The following is a 16,804-nucleotide window of genomic DNA, read 5'->3' on the forward strand; positions in this document are numbered from 1 at the left end:
AAGTGGCCATCAGCCAGGTGCATAAGTACTTGATGCTCCTAGTATTAAATAATGCTGAGAGCATCATATCATTATGTACCCAGCTGGTGGCCGTGAGGTGGCTCCTTGGTCGTCAGCCCACCTGGAAATTTACCTGTAGAGTCTATGGTCAGTCTGCCCTTGCCTGAAACAATTTTATTTGTCTTGTGTAGTTAAAATACTGTACAAGTATTCAGTTCAGAATTGAGTACATAACATTTACGAGGCTGACTGACAGAAGCAGCAACTCAGTCGAAAGAAGGATGTGGTTATAGTTTGAGGTCATATTATACAAGTTTAACACCTTTGCTGTGCTCTGAGATCTTCAGATAACACTTCATGAGCTCCACGTCCGCTCACCATGTCTGTTTCATACCCTCTTTCTTTTGACTTTTCTTCTTACTGAGCTCCTGGTGTCAAACTGTTATTGTGCTGTCCACATGTATATTTTTGGATTTATTTGATCGTCATTGTGAGTGGAGGATCATGTGTATATGAAGATCTCAGGGTCCCCCTGTGACCCCGGGAGAAGAGGTTGATGTTCCAAATGAATAGTTCAGTCATATTACAACAGCCACTTATAAAGAGGTCTCAACAGAAAAGGAGAACTTCTCCAGCCAACTTCAAGTCAAGGGTCTTCATCCTTACTCACACCTCACTCAACTATTATGAGCATCGAAATGGGGTAAGTAGATGGGGTAGAATAAAAATAGGGGTCTGTTAGGGTTGAGCTTGGCATCCAAAGATTTATTTTACCTGAAGTCAGACCAACATCCTAATAATGTTTTTTTTAAGAAGATCTGATGGTGAGAAAAACTAAAAACCCTTAAAAAAGTCTGCACATCTATCCTGTTCTGGTGACCCATCTTGTTTGGGTCATCTATTTTTTATAATCCAACAATATGGTTCTAAATCTGATTCACTTTTGTCATGTCCTTTTTTATGTTTAATGTTATATTATTCCCACATAATAAATTAGGCTGTGTTCAAATCAGCATTCTTTATTTCCATTTTCTCAGTTTTATGAGCAAGAAAAAGAATATAATGGAAGAATATAGTGCCGTTTCTGTAAAATAACAGAATGAAACCTGAAAGACCCCATTGACTATAATGTGGTCCACCAGTTTGTGTCAGGGATGCTAGGACTTATTGGACAAAGCATACTGTACTATTTTGACCGGTATTTTTAACAGAATCTGCTATGGGGGCCCCTAACAGTGTCTCCAACATAGATGTGAAATTAGCCTCAGATGACTATTGTTGAGGGAGCTAGTACTAGTTATTGTCATTATGACTTTATAGAATGCAGATACAGTGCAAGCTGTGGGTATTTGATATCGTATTACGTGTTGTATAAAAATTTCTTTCACAAGGTCTTATTGTCCGAGAGGCTTCTTTCAAGGGTATGGCACATGTGGGATTTGGTCACTGCGTAAAGAAGAGTTGTTCAATTTTCTGGTGGGAAAGGGGGGGGTCGGGTAGGGGGGAGTCACGTTAACTGATTAGAAATCACTGAAATCTCATCAATTGGGACACCCTGTTGCTCATCGAGGTCAAAGCACATTATATTCTAGCCCTTCTTGTCTAACACCAGTAATTGTTAGAAACTCCAATGTTGTATCTGTTGGGGATTTCAGCATGAGGAAGTCGAGTTGTGATGTCATTATTGTTGTCGGTGGAAAATGCTTAGCATCGTAACCACATTAGTGTACATATGGGCTGCCATTCAACTCTGTTACAAGGCCAACTGTAGAGTTGCAAATACTATATTATACATAGTTAAGTTAATTACTTACATCATTTAGTTACTGCTCACTTAAAGCCACCCTCTGGTAAAAAATAAAATAAAAAAATTAACTATACAAAATCTATGCTTAATCCCTTTGTCTAGCATCTTGCAGTCCCCTCTTCTAAAATGGCCACCAGTCTCAAACTACTCCCTATGCTCTACATGCACTATACAAAGGACAGAGCTGTTTCCAGCACAACTACTCCCAGACAGTGATGGCCAGTTCGCATTGTTCGCCCGCGAACATATGCAGGTTGCCATCTTTTTTCACATGTCCGGTGAGGCACAGGTAAGCCCTTACCTGTGCCTGTGCGCGAGCCGGTCTGAAAACAAATGCGGTCACCAGGAGCAGGCAGTTCTGAGAACAGCCCGATGAAGGCCCCCGGTGGATGTTCTCAGAACTGCCTGCTCCCGCGGACCGCACTTGTTTTCAGACCGGCTCGCACACAGGCACAAGTAAGGGCTTACCTGTGTCTCGGCGGACTTGTGAAAAAAGATGGCAGCCCGCATGTGTTCGCGGGCGAACAATGCGAACTGGCCATCACGGCTCCCAGACAGTTTATCGGCTGGGAAAGTTCTTTTGGTAAACCCTCCCCCCATCCTGATCTGATATTAATGTCCTCTGGATAGGCCTTTAATTTAAAAGCCCTTTAATTCCTCACTCCTCAAGTGTCACTACTCCACAGTCCTCTTCCATTGTATGTTTGCATTGGCCAGAGCTGTGATCTGGGGTACTGTCTCAAGACCACGGCAGAAAATCAGTGGCGGTTGGTAAGAAGTAATAACGGTGACCAATGCATTATTTCACTGCTCATAGACTAAGGCTTATTGCACACAAACGTGGCCGTATTGCGTACCGCATTTGCGGATCCGCAATACACGGGCACCGTTCCGTGTGCATTCTGCATTACGTAAGCAGACCCATTCACTTCAATGGGTCCGCAAATCCGGAGATGCGGAATGATGCAGAACGGAAGCACGGAACTACTTTTCATCCCGTACTTCTATTCCGCAAAAAGATAGAACATGTCCTATCTTTTTGCGGAACGTCCGGATCGTCCCATGGTGGGTGTTCGTGCATTGACGCAACAGCACGGCCACGGGGCGCACGCGTTCGTGTGCAAGAGGCCTTGGGGGGTTCAAATTACGTTCTATGCCTCTGTTTCACATATATACGTTAGGGAACAAAGGATACAAAAACAAAGCACACCACATTCTTCTGTTCTGCAGAGTAGTAAAAAATAGTATACGATTTTTTATTTTTTTTAGAACTCTATGTTGAACAGATGCAAAGTCCAAGCGGCGGCCACGGCAATACGGCCAAGGCCGGGCAACGGCTGTGTGCATGAGGCCTAAGGCACTTTTTTTGTATATGTTAAGCGGATGGGAAAAACGTGATGTGAACCCACCCTGAATGCCAGTAAATACTGTGTGGAATCGCTGTGGCCAGCAATTTTTTTTCAAATAACCTGTTTTTAATCCTTTATCTTTTTGAAAAGTAATATAATGAGCAGTGGACTTCAAATACATTGTACATAAAAAGTATAGATTATATAGGAGGAAAGCCAACTAGTGCCCATATTATAAATAGTAACACGGTAATTATAAGGTAATTATCAGGTAATCAGAGGCACCTATACACAGGCAGATGGTCGTGCGTTTCTATGAACACCTGTTGGCGATGATCTGGTCAACCCTCGGCCAGTGTACTACAGGCTTCAGCCCTTAGGAATGCGGCTATGTGCTTATCTGTACTAGGCACACCAGAATAAAAGAGGTTTTTGTATTTGATCACTACATTAACAAGTAGTAATTAAAGAACCTTTAAAATGAACCTGACAACATTGCAATACCTCTCTGATTCTGGCCATTGCAGGAGTTTTTCTGTTACAGCGTTCACCACATAGGAGATTTTTTTTAAATATATTTTAATAGTTTGGACTTTTCGGACGTGGCAATATGTGATATATTTATTTATTGTTTATATATTTTATATGTAAAATTGGGAAAGGATGTGATTTATACTTAATATTTAGGTGTTTTTTTTTTTTTTTACTTTTTATTTAATAATTATTTCCCCCTTTAGGGGCTAGAACCTGGAATCTTTGATTCCCTTGTCATATTGAGGCCTCTTGCACACGAAAGTTTTTTTTCTGTTTCCGTTCCGTTTTTTGCATTCCATAGACGGAACCATTCATTTCAATGGATCCGCAAAAAAAACGGAAGGTACTCAGTATGCATTCCGTTTCCGTATTTCCATTCTGTTCAAAGATAGAACATGTCCTATTATTGTCCGCATAACGGACAAGGATAGTACTGTTCTATCGGGGCCAACTGTTCCGTTCCGCAACAAACGGAAAATGCACACAGACGTCATCCGTATTTTTTGCGGACCGCAATACTGTCAATGATAATTTACGTTTAATACAGGAGACTGGGTGCAAAATCACACAGCCGGCACCCTGCATCTGACAGGGAGCTGCGATCAGGGGCAGCAGTTAACCCCTCAGGTGCGGCACCTCTTCAAACAAGTTTATATAGTGAATGTTTGAGTTTGTAAAGAAGAATACAAAAACTGCTATTATTTTTAACAGTCTAAGGCCTCATGCACACAACCGTTTTTTGGGTCCGCATCCGAGCCGCAGTTTTTGCGGCTCGAGTGCGGACCCATTCACTTCAATGGGGCCGCAAAAGATGCGGACAGCACTCCGTGTGCTGTCCGCATCCGTTGCTCCGTTCCGTGGCCCCGCAAAAAAAAAAATAACATGTCCTATTCTTATCCATTTGCAGACAAGAATAGGCATGCCTACAATGGGCCCCCCGTTCCGTTCCGCAAATTGCGAAGGCACACAGGCGGCTTCCGATTTTTGCAGATCCGCGGTTTGTGGACCGCGAAAAACTGCACGGTCGTGTGCATGTAGCCTAATATTCACTTTTCTTCAATTTTTTTTTAGAGGAACAACACAAATTTGATATATTTTTCTTCATATTTTGATTTAGAATAGAATGTGTAGTGTTCCCAATGCATTTGTGTGTATGGAAATACAGTAAAAGCTAGTAGAAGGATTTTGAGCTTTATTCACTTTTTTAAACAGACTGCTATTATTTTGAACACAAATGTATATTCATATACCTGTATTTACTGCCAGGGAGGTGTATATTTGTATCATCTTCAGTGTATGCACTTAATTTTTTATTGTTATTATGACATTGATTAATTAAATACTGTATTTTTGGCCTATAAGGCTACTTTCACATCAGTGTTTTTCTCGGATCCGGCAGGGATCAGCAAAAGCGCTTCTGTTATGATAATACAACTGGCTGTGTCCGTAATGAACGGATCCGATTGTTTTAAAATGAACAAGACGGATCCGGCACTAAAACCATTGTAAGTCAATAGGCGTCGGATCCGTTTTCTTTCGCCTCTGAGAAAACAGATCCCGCACCATTGACTTACATTGTTTTTCATATCGGATCCATCTTGATTGGTATTCCATGACGCACACAAAAACGCTGCTTGCAGCAGTTTTGTTTTCAGCATGGGAACAGAACCAAACGTCGGGCGGATTTGTCCGTGCATCTTATGAGCGAATACTAATGAGCACTTCCATTATGTACAGGATGATCAGGGAGCAGTGAATGTAGTGCTCTCCCTGTGGGCCCTGTAGTCACTGCTCCTGGTCTTCTCCTGCAGGGCTCTGCACGCTGTGCTATGACCTGCACACAGTGTGAGGACATCGGCCTGCTCTGTCACCTCACTCTGTGTGACATTAGGTCACAGCAGAGCGTGGCAGGAAGTCTAAGAAGAGCACCGAATCTCAGGAGCAGTGGCGGCGTCTGATCTGAGGTCTGATTTAGGGTCTTATTCACATTTGGGCTCTGATTTGAGGTCTGATTGACGGTCATTCACATTGGGGGTCTGATCTGATATCTGATTGGTGGTCGTTTTCACATTGGGGGTCTGATCTGAGGTCTGGTTTGGGGGTCTCATGACCATTGGAAGTTTGGGCGGAGGTCTGAGTGGGGTCTTATTAACATTGGGGTCTGAGCTGAGGTCTGATTGGGGATATTATTAACATTGGGGGTTTGATTGGAACTCTAAGATGAGGTCTTATTAACATTAGGGGTCTGATCTGAGGTCTGATGAAAAATATTATTTTTCTTATTTTCCTCCTCTAAAACCTATGTGCGTCTTATGGGCAGGTGTGTCTTAGGGTGAAAAATACAGTATATCTTATATATCTCTATCGTATGGTAATTATTATAGGTGCTTATATCTGTAGAAGAGTACAAAAATATTTCTGCTGCACTGATAGTTCCCAAGAGCAAAGTGGCCTTTATAATTCTTAAGCGGAAGCTGGCCGCTCCACCAAACTAAGTAATTGAGGGAGAAGGGGCTTAGTTAGAGAGGTGACCAAGAAACCAATGGTCACTCCTTTGTGCAGATGGTAGAAACATCTAGATCAACCAAAACTGTAGCATTCCACAAATCTGGGCTTTATGGCAGAGCGGCTAGAAAGAAGCCTTAGTAAATGACACATGAAAGGCCATCTGGAGTTTTAAAATAAGCACCTAAAGGACTCTCAGACGATGAGATCAAGATTCTCTGCTCTAATGAAACCAAGGTTGAACTTTTTGGCCTCAATTCTAAGCGTCAAGTCTGTAGGAAACCAGGCACTGCCCAATACCACCCATACAGTGAAGCTAGTGTTGGCAGCATCATGTTGTGGGGGTGTTTTTCAGCAGCTGGGACATGGAGACTGGTCAGGGTTGAGGAAAAGCTGAATGGAGCAAATTACAGAGCAATTCTTTATGAAAAACTCATCCAATGCTCTGGGTGGCAGACTGGGCAGAAGGAACTTTGTCCAACAAGACAATGGGGCAGATCAAAACTGGTCCAAAAGAAAACTGGCTTAGTTTCCAATAGCAACCAATCAGATTCCACCTTTAATTTTCCAGAGCTGATTTGGAAGATGAAAGGTGGAATCTGAGTGGTTGTTATGGGCAACTAAGACAGTTTACTTTTCCACCTGTTTAACCAGCTACCAACCGCCTAACGCAGGGATGCGTCCTGCGTGCGGTCGGTCTGTTCCTCCTTGACGAGCCGGCGCGTCATCTCGTGAGACGCAAGATTTCCTGTGAACGTGCGCTCACAGGAACGCGCGTTCACAGGAACGGAAGGTAAACGAGTTGATCTACAGCCTGCCAGCGGCGATCATTCGCTGTCAGGCTGTAGATGCGATTTTTTTTAACCCTTAAAAGGTCTAAACCCTAAAAAAAATAATCTGCTACCTGGTCCTCTGGTAGTCCCTTTTGCTTGGATCGACCACCAGAGGACCCAGGCAGCTCTGTAAGTAGCACCAAGCACCACACTACACTACACCCCACCCCATCACTTATTAACCCCTGATCACCCCATATAGACTCCCTGATCCCCCCCCTGTCATTGATCACCCCCCTGTAAGGCTCCATTCAGACGTCCGTATGTGTTTTGCGGATCCGCGGATCCACGGAACCTTAAAACACGGACACCGCGGGTCTGCAAAACACGGACACCGGCAATGTGCTTTCCGCATTTTGCGGATCCGCACATTGCCAGAACTATATAGAAAATGCCCTTTCTTGTCCGCAATTGCGGACAAGAATAGGACATGTTCTATAGGCTCTACAAAAAACGCAGTGTTCGCCCAATCAGGCCTGATCTTGTGCACACACTTGTGTTCAGTCCGCCCCACCGCAGTGACAGAATTTTTTTTTTCTGATCACTGCAAAAACACTGTAAAATCGCTGCGGCGCTATAAAGATCACTTTTGAGGGGCATGACGAGTTCATAGAAGATATTTTTTTGGGCACAAGTTAGCGGAAACTGATTTTTTTTTGTTTTTTCTTACAAAGTCTTATATTCCACTAACTTGTGACAAATAATAAAATCTCACATGAACTCACCATACCCCTCACGGAATCCAAATGCGTAAAATGTTTTAGACATTTATATTCCAGACTTCTTCTCACGCGTTACGTCCCCTAAAATGCCAGGGCAGTATAAATACCCAACAAGTAACCCCATTTTGGAAAGAAGACACCCCAAGGTATTTCTATGAACTCGCCATGCCCCTCACGGAATACCTTGGGGTGTCTTCTTTCCAAAATAGGGTCACATGTGGGGTATTTATACTGCCCTGGCAATTTAGGAGCCCTAAAGCGTGAGAAGAAGTCTGGAATCCAAATGCCTAAAAATGCCCTCCTAAAAGGTACTCATTGGAATTTGGGCCCCTTTGCGCATCTTGGCTGCAAAAAAGGTCACACGTGTGGTATCGCCATACCCAGGAGAAGTAGGGCAATGTGTTTTGGGGTGTATTTTTACATATACCCATGCTGGGTGAGAGAAATATCTCTGTAAAATGACAACTTTGTATAAAAAAAATGGGAAAAGTTGTCTTTTACAGAGATATTTCTCTCACCCTACTTCTTCTGAGTACGGCGATACCACACGTGTGACACTTTTCTTGCAGCAAAGATGCGCAAAGGGGCCCAAATTCCAATGAGTATCTTTACGATTTCACAGGGCATTTTTTACGCATTTGGATTCCAAACTACTTCTCACGCTTTAGGTCCCCTAAAATGCCAGGGCAGTATAAATACCCCACAAGTGACCCCATTTTGGAAAGAAGACACCCCAAGGTATTCCGTGAGGGGTATGGTGAATTCATTTAAAATTTTATTTTTTTGTCACAAGTTAGTGGAATATGAGACTTTGTAAGAAAAAAATAAAAATAATCATTTTCCGCTAACTTGTGACAAAAAATAAAAACTTCCATGAACTCACTATGCCCATCAGCGAATACCTTAGGGCAGGGGTCTGCAACCTCCGGCTGTTGTGAAACTACATCTCCCATCATGCACACTTGCTTGGCTGTTCTCTGAACTCCCACAGAAGTGAAAGGAGCATGCTAGGAGTTGTAGTTAAACAACAGCTGGAGTGCCGAAGGTTGCTGATCCCTGCCTTAGGGTGTCTACTTTCCGAAATGGGGTCATTTGTGGGGTGTTTCTACTGTCTGGGCATTGTAGAACCTCAGGAAACATAACAGGTGCTCAGAAAGTCAAAGTGCGCAAATTCACATTTTTCCACCATAGTTTGTAAACGCTATAACTTTTACCCAAACCAATAAATATACACTTATTGCATTTTTTTTTTTAAATCAAAGACATGTAGAACAATAAATTTAGAGAAAAATTTATATATAAATGTAGTTTTAATTGAAAAATTTTACAACAGAAAGTGAAAAATGTCATTTATTTGCAAAAATTTCGGTCAATTTTGATCAATTAAAAAAAATGTTAAAATGTCAGCAGCAATGAAATACCACCAAATGAAAGCTCTATTAGTGAGAAGTAAAGGAGGTAAAATTAATTTGGGTGTTAAGTTGTATGACCGAGCAATAAACCGTGAAAGTAGTGTAGTGCAGAATTGTAAAAAGTGGTCTGGTCATTAAGGGGGTTTAAGCTAGGGGAGCTGAGCTGGTTAATAAATCTCACCTAATGATCCTAAGCACACAGCCTAAGGCCTCTTGCACACGACCGTATGGCTTTTTCAGTATTTTGTCTGTTTTTAACGGATCCATTTTTCAGTTTTTTTGCTTCAGTAGTGTTTCCGCTTCCGTTCCATTTTGCCTTTCTATTTTTCCGTTTCCGTTTGTGATCAGTTTTTTGCGGATCGGAAACGGAAGCATACAATAATGTTTAAACAGTAAGTACATAAAAAATTGGGCTGGGCATAACATTTTCAATAGATGGTTCGCAAAAACGGAATGGATACGGAAGACATACGAATGCATTCCATATGCATTCCGTTTTTTTTGCGGACCTATTGACTTTAATAGAGCAATGGAACGTGATTTGCGGGCAATACTAGGATATATTCCATCTTTGAACGGAACGGAAATACGGAAACGGAATGCATACGGAGTACCTTCCGTTGTTTTTGCGGACGCATTGAATTGAATGGTTCCGTGTACGGGCCACAACTGGAATCCACAAAAAACGGAATGGAAATGGAAAAAAAAAACGTAGGACTCATGAACAAACAAACATATTTTCTTTCCGTGTCCGTTCCGTTTTTTTGGGCGGACCGTATGCGGAACCATTCATTTTAATGGGTTCGCAAAAAAAAAAAACTGAAGTTACTCCGTGTGCATTCCATTTCTGTATGTCTGTTCCGCAAAACGATAGAACATGTCCTATTATTGTCCGCATTACAGACAAGGATAGCACTGTTCTATTAGAGGCCAGCTGTTCCATTCCGGAAAATACGGAATGCACACGGACGTCATGTGTATATTTTGTGGATGCGTTTTTCGATAAATTAGTAACAATTCTGAACATTCTGTTTTTTTCCATCCAGATGTGATGTGTGTAGCAAACGCATAACATCCAGACTGAATCCTGACCCATTTGTTTCAATTGTTTTTCGCACATCGTGTCTAGGAGGAATTACAGAGGAATGACATAATGCAGACAATGTACCACATTTATTTCGTAAGGAATACAGTAAACAGGAAAGCTGACAAGTGGTTTTTAACTACAGATATGTATACAGTATATTAGTGATGTGTACAGCATATTAGTGGACAAATTATAATGTTCTAATAACAGGTAAGAAATCAGAATCACATACACTGTAAGCTGATAATACCGCCAGCTTACTTCACATACAGATGGAAAGCGTGAGAAGCTTTCAGTGTGACGCCCAATGCCACATCCAGGTTAACCTTATACAGGAAAGCAGAGTTTTCATCAAAGTCGTTGTCTTGTTAAATGCCAAGAGTTGCTTGCACTATGTTAAGCGTACAGTAAAATTTTGGTTATCTAGTATGCCTAAAACAAGAATATCTTCAGGCTGCAGTCACCAGACTAACACCTTAGGCTGGGTTCACACTTGAGCGTTGCGCAAACGCGCGTTTTACGCGCGTTTTTGACGCGCATTTTTATGCGCGTTTTTGTAATAGTAAACGCGCGTTTGACGCGCGTTTGTGTGATTCACTACAGTGTCCTATGGCCACAAACGCCCCAAAAGTCGCTCATGTACTTTTTGGAGCGTCGGGCGTTTTACAGCGCGATCGTACGCGCTGTAAAACGCCCAAGTGTGAACCATTCCCATAGGGAATCATTGGTTTCTCCTTGTTGAGCGTTTTACAGCGCGTAGGAACGCGCTGTAAAACGCTCAGGTGTGAACCCAGCCTTAAAGATCTTGCCATTTTTCACCTTAAGGACCAGGCCTCTTTTTGGAAATTTGACTTGTGTCACTTTATGTGGTAATACCTTAGAAATACTTTTACTTATCCAAACAATTCTGAGATTTATTTTTTAGGATCTTATAAGGCTTAGAATTTTAGAAGCAAATTTAAAAAGTTTCAAGGAAATTTCCGAAACCCACTTTTTTAAGGACCACTTCAATTCTGAAGTCACTTTGTGGGGCTTAAATAGTGGAAACCAACCATAAATGACCCCATTCCCTTACGTCCTCAACAGCAGCACAGATGGGGTTAACTGCCCCTGTGGACTGGTAGGACCGGCGGAATTTTAATGAGCCCAAGAACCAATAAACGATCTTCAGCTCCCTGAAAGGGAGGAGATCACCCCCCAGCCCACCGTGTTTTTTTCTGTCCTCTGGACAGGTGGACTGGCGTGTCGCTCCCTCTCTGGGAGCTGAAGATTGCTTAGGGGTTCTTTTTTCCCTCCTTAAAGCTTAGCTCGCTTTCTATGGATCTCAGCGCCTTTATTTTAGGCCTGATCATGGCGATTTTGGCTGGGGTACCGTTGGGGAGTGGGGCGTCCCCTCCCCTCTTCTTTCATCATCTGTAGACGGTGCTTTGTTCCTCCGTTACCGCATGTGTGCGGCGCTATGGGCGCCACCATTTTCCGGAAGTGACGCGCCTTAGGTGCGCTACGTCACTGCCGGTTTTCCGAAGCGATGCAGTGATGTATAAAACTCACCTTTCTTTAAACTGGCTCCCTAGAATGACATCCTGGACTTAGGATTAGTCTGGGGAGACAATTTTTCGTTTAGGTAGAGCCAGTATAGGCTCTGGTTTTTCTGAGTGCTTGCTTTGGCAGCACATATACAAAAAAAAAAAAAAAAAAAGGGAGTGGTGCTGATCTCGTTTCAGGAACCCGCCCATCGGGCGGGGTTTCCTCCCTTTAAGCGCCCAGAGCCCATCAGTCAGTGCTCTGGTTGCTTTGCTTTCACAAGTTAGCTCCAGAGCTCTCCTGTGCTTTGTGATATTCCTGCAGTATTGCTTTGCTTGGATTTTGTACTTCCTCTTCTTTCAGCTCTATTTCTTCTAGTGCTGGTGGGCCCCCTTAAGGTCTGGTTTTCTCCACCTCCTGATGTAGGTGTTATGACCTGTTTTGTTTCTTCCATTACAGACTATGGCTTCCCCTAAGGAGGATCAGCGGAAGGCTGGGGCCAAGAGGAAGCATTTGGCATATTACGAATGTAACACACCCCTAGTTGACAGCTGTCCTTACTCCAGATGTGAGAGTTGTCGCACGGCATCCACGGAACCCACGATGCAGGAGATGTTCCAATGGACCAAGACATACGTGGATGATTCCATCAAGGGTGTAGTTCAGCTACTTAATGAGAGGCTACCAGGTCCCTCTCAGACTCCCATGGAGGTGGTCGCACCGGTCGAAAGACCTACCCCCTGTTCAGTGGGGTCTTCTTCTTCTGAGGAAGAAGAATCTACTTCTTGCTTTTTTCCTCCAGAAAAGACGCAGAAGTTACTCAAGTCCATCAGGTCGGGGGACCAGGATGTTGACATGGGGGAGTCCTCCGATCCCGCCGGTCGGACACAGCGTGTCTTTAGAGCGGATGAGACCCTCCTCTCTGTGATGCGCACAGAGTGGAAAAAGCCTGAGAAGGGTCCAGTGCTTACCAGAAAATTCAGACTCATGTACCCGATGGCTAAACCCTTGGTGGAATCGTGGGGTTCCGTTCCCAAGGTGGACATGGCTATAGCCAAGTTGTCCCGGCGCACTCTAGTCCCTGCAGACGATGGGTCTAGCCTGCAGGACCCTCTAGACCGGAGGGCAGAGTGCACCCTTAGGAGGGGTTACGCGGCGGCCGCTGCCTCCGCATCTACTTCCATTGCGGCCACTGAGGTAGCCACCTATCTACGCTCTAGGCTTAATCAAATCCAGACGGATGTGGACCAGAGCGTATCAAGAGACGACATCCTGGCAGCCTTCAAGTCAGCCAACCTGGCTATGGACTTTTTAGTTGATTCCTCCCAGATGCAGCTAAAGCTGGCCGCCAAAACTATGGCCCTAGTTTCAGCTGCCCGCAGACCACTCTGGCTGAAACCGTGGATCGCGGAAAAACGCATCCAAGTTTAACCTTTGTGGGCTCCCCTTCGAACCAGATAGGTTATTCGGGTCCGAATTGGACAAAATAATGGAGGGGCTCTCCGATAAAAAAGGGAAGAGCCTCCCCCAGCAGCCCTTTCGGGGACGCCCCAGACAGGAAAAGAAGGGCGGAGGTCGTTCTGGGCAGCAGTCTAGGCGCAGAGATTGGGGGGGCCGTCTCGTAAATATCCGAGACGCCCCCGCAAACCCACCAGGGAGGCAAAACCCTCCTGACTATGGGCCTCCTCGAGGCTCTTGGATAAGCCCTGCTGCCCCTGCAGTGTCTCCTCTAGATTTTCCCGTACCCCTCCCCCAGATTCCCGTGGGGGGCCGTCTTACCCATTTCAAAGACTCTTGGAGCCGGTTGATTGCAGACCCCTGGGTCCAGGACATAGTTTCCGCCGGGTACCGGGTAGATCTTATCTCTCTCCCCCCAGAGAGATTCATCGCCACACGAAGCTTCGGGTCTGCCAAACAGGTGGTCCTAGAATCTTACATTCAGGACTATATTTCCAAGGGAGCCCTGGAGGAGATACCGGCAGGGGAGAGGGGCCTAGGGATTTATTCACCAGTGTTCCTGGTTCCCAAGAAGACAGGAGATCTCCGGATGATCATCGATTTGAGATTCCTCAATCGATTTATAAGGAAAACAAGGTTTCGCATGGAAACCATAAGGTCAGTCAGCCATATCCTCAATCCTGGGGACGTCATGGCTACTCTGGACCTCAAGGATGCGTACCTTCACATTCCGATCCATTCCGCTTCCCGGAAACTCCTCAGGATCGCGGTCCAGATCTCAGGGGTTTGCAGGCACTTTCAGTTCGCCGTGCTTCCCTTCGGAATCTCTTCTGCCCCCTCATCTTCACCAAGGTGGTGGTTTCGGTGGTGGCAGCTTTGAGACTCCAAGGACTGACTATTATTCCTTATCTGGACGATTGGCTTTTCATAGCCTCTTCAGTTCCGATCCTTACCCACCATCTTCAGGTCGCAGTCTCCTTTCTCTTCCGCCTAGGCTGGATTATCAACTGGCAGAAGTCGAATGTGAGCCCATCGACTTCAATCCATTACTTAGGATTCGTGGTCGACTCTGTGGAGATGTCCCTCCGGTTGACTCCAGAAAGGAGAGCGCGGATTCAGGACCTGGCAAAGGTCCTTTATGTCCCTCGTCGAGTCTCTATCCGGACTCTCATGAAGATGCTGGGGCTCATGTCAGCGGCTGCGGTCCCTTGGGCGTTATGGCACCTCCGTCCTCTTCAGTCGGAGGTCTTACACCTATGGAACGGCAGCCCTGCGGGGCTAGATTCCCTGTGCTCCCTGTCCGGTCAAACCCGAAATTCCCTCAGATGGTGGTTTCAGCTACCAGCAGGGAAGTCTATGACCCAACCAGCTTGGGTCATATTGACTACAGACGCGTCCCTTGTAGGCTGGGGCGCTCACCTGGACGGATCCCCAATTCAGGGATCTTGGTCTCCTCTGGAGCGGCATCTTTCCTCCAATCTTCGCGAGATGCGAGCTATCCGGCTAGCCCTCCTTCACTTTGCGCCTCAGATCCGGGGCAAAGCAGTGAAAGTCCAGTCAGACAATATGACTGCAGTCCTCTATATAAACAAACAGGGAGGCACAAGATCATTGCCCCTTCTGTCAGAGATCGGGGTAATTCTTCGGTGGGCAGAGCTGAACCTTTCCCATCTATCTGCCGTTCATATTCGAGGCTCCCTCAATATGATAGCGGACCGCTTAAGTCGAGGATTACCGACCATGGAGTGGTCTCTGCATCAGGAGATCTTCAGGCAGCTAGTTCACAGATGGGGTATGCCAGAAGTGGATCTCATGGCAACCAGGTTCAACGCCAAGGTGATGAGGTTCTGTTCCCTCTACAGGGAAGACAACCCCCTGGCGATAGATGCTCTGTCAATACCGTGGAGGTTCAGGCTGGCTTACATCTTCCCTCCCTTTTCCATGATACCGAGGGTATTGATGAAAATCTGTCAGGATCAGGCCTCGGTAATAGCCATCATACCGTTTTGGCCCAGAAGATCCTGGTTTACCCAGCTCATTCAGATGAGTCGGGGACAATACTGGAGACTCCCCCCGGAGCAGACCCTGGTGTCGTGGGACACTCACCTCTGCCCAGATCTGCACAGGTTCAACCTGACAGCCTGGAGGTTGATCAGTCCCTTCCCAACATAGAAGGGCTTTCCGAGTCGGTCCTGAGAACTTTGTCGCATTCCCGAGCAGAGTCTACAAAGACGGCCTACTCCAGGATCATGAGAATCTTCGAGGCATGGTGTGATTCCAGACAGGTGGCGTCTGCAGATCCGCCCCTTCCTGCGATACTTCAATTTCTTCAGGATGGATTAGATAGAGGCCTATCTCCAGCTACCTTGAAGGTACAGGTTTATGCCATCTCGGCCTGTCTCAACAGGCCACATTCTCGGGACCCACTCATCAAACGCTTCCTGAAGGGAGCTGAAAGACTAAAGCCTACTATACTGAAACCTATCCCCCAGTGGGATCTTTCAGTAGTGCTCAGGGGGCTAGCATCTCCCCCCTTCGAGCCCTTGGAGGAGGTAAATTTTAAATTTCTGACTTTAAAGATGGTCTTTCTTCTGGCTATAGCTTCAGCCAAAAGAGTTTCTGAATTGCAGGCTTTCTCCGCAAATCACCCGTACATTATTTTTCTACAGGATAGAGTACTCCTGAAGTTTTTACCTTACTTCAGGCCTAAGGTGCCTACTTTCCAGAACATCAATCAGGTAATATCTTTACCAGTTTTGTTTACAGCCTCCTCCTCTGATACTCCAGCTGAGACCCGCTGGATATTTCAAGATGCCTCCAGATCTATGTGGATAGATCTAGTGAGTTCAGGATAGATGAGAATCTTCTTATTCTGTTTGCCGGTAAGTCTAAAGGCCGTAAAGCGTCTAAAGCCACCATTAGTCGCTGGATCAAGGAGGCCATTTTGGAAGCTTTCGTCTCCCAATCCTTAGATCCTCCCGAGTTTGTGAGGGCCCATTCTACTAGGGCGGTCTCCACCTCGGTTGCGGAGAGAAGACTCCTCCCCTTAGAGTTGATCTGTAAGGCGGCCTCCTGGAGCTCTGAGTCAACCTTCATCTCCCATTATAGGATAGATGCTAGGATGGCAGAGTTTTCGGCTTTTGGGCAGACTGTTCTTAGTTCTGCCAGGCATGAGGACCCTCCCTAGGGGATTCTTCTTGCTATCTCCCCATCTGTGCTGCTGTTGAGGACGTAAGGGAATCGTTAATTTCTAACGATAATTTGTTTTCCCTTAGTCCTAACAGCAGCACACAAATATCCCACCCTAAATACATTATGCTTGTTAAAAACACGGTGGGCTGGGGGGTGATCTCCTCCCTTTCAGGGAGCTGAAGATCGTTTATTGGTTCTTGGGCTCATTAAAATTACGCCGGTCCTACCAGTCCACAGGGGCAGTTAACCCCATCTGTGCTGCTGTTAGGACTAAGGGAAAACAAATTATCGTTAGAAATTAACGATTGTAGAAACTACACCCCTCAAGTTATTCAAGACTGATTTTACAAACTTTATCAACCGTTTAGGTGTTCCACAAGA

The 16,804-nt window shown here is 45.1% G+C and overlaps 1 protein-coding gene across 2 annotated transcripts in view; it reads left to right on the forward strand.

Moving 5' to 3' along the window:
• The first annotated feature begins 375 nt into the window (after positions 1–375).
• The window catches only part of ITK (IL2 inducible T cell kinase), a 119,720-nt gene continuing 103,291 nt past the window's right edge, over positions 376–16,804 (forward strand). For both annotated transcript variants that reach the window (XM_044277911.1, XM_044277912.1), the window contains exon 1: positions 376–703. In XM_044277911.1, coding sequence (XP_044133846.1) covers positions 557–703 — 147 coding nt within the window. In that variant the 5' untranslated portion in view covers positions 376–556. The remainder of the gene's footprint in view (positions 704–16,804) is intronic.

This window comes from Bufo gargarizans, chromosome 2, assembly GCF_014858855.1.
Source record: "Bufo gargarizans isolate SCDJY-AF-19 chromosome 2, ASM1485885v1, whole genome shotgun sequence".
Classification (NCBI taxonomy): Eukaryota; Metazoa; Chordata; class Amphibia; order Anura; family Bufonidae; genus Bufo; species Bufo gargarizans.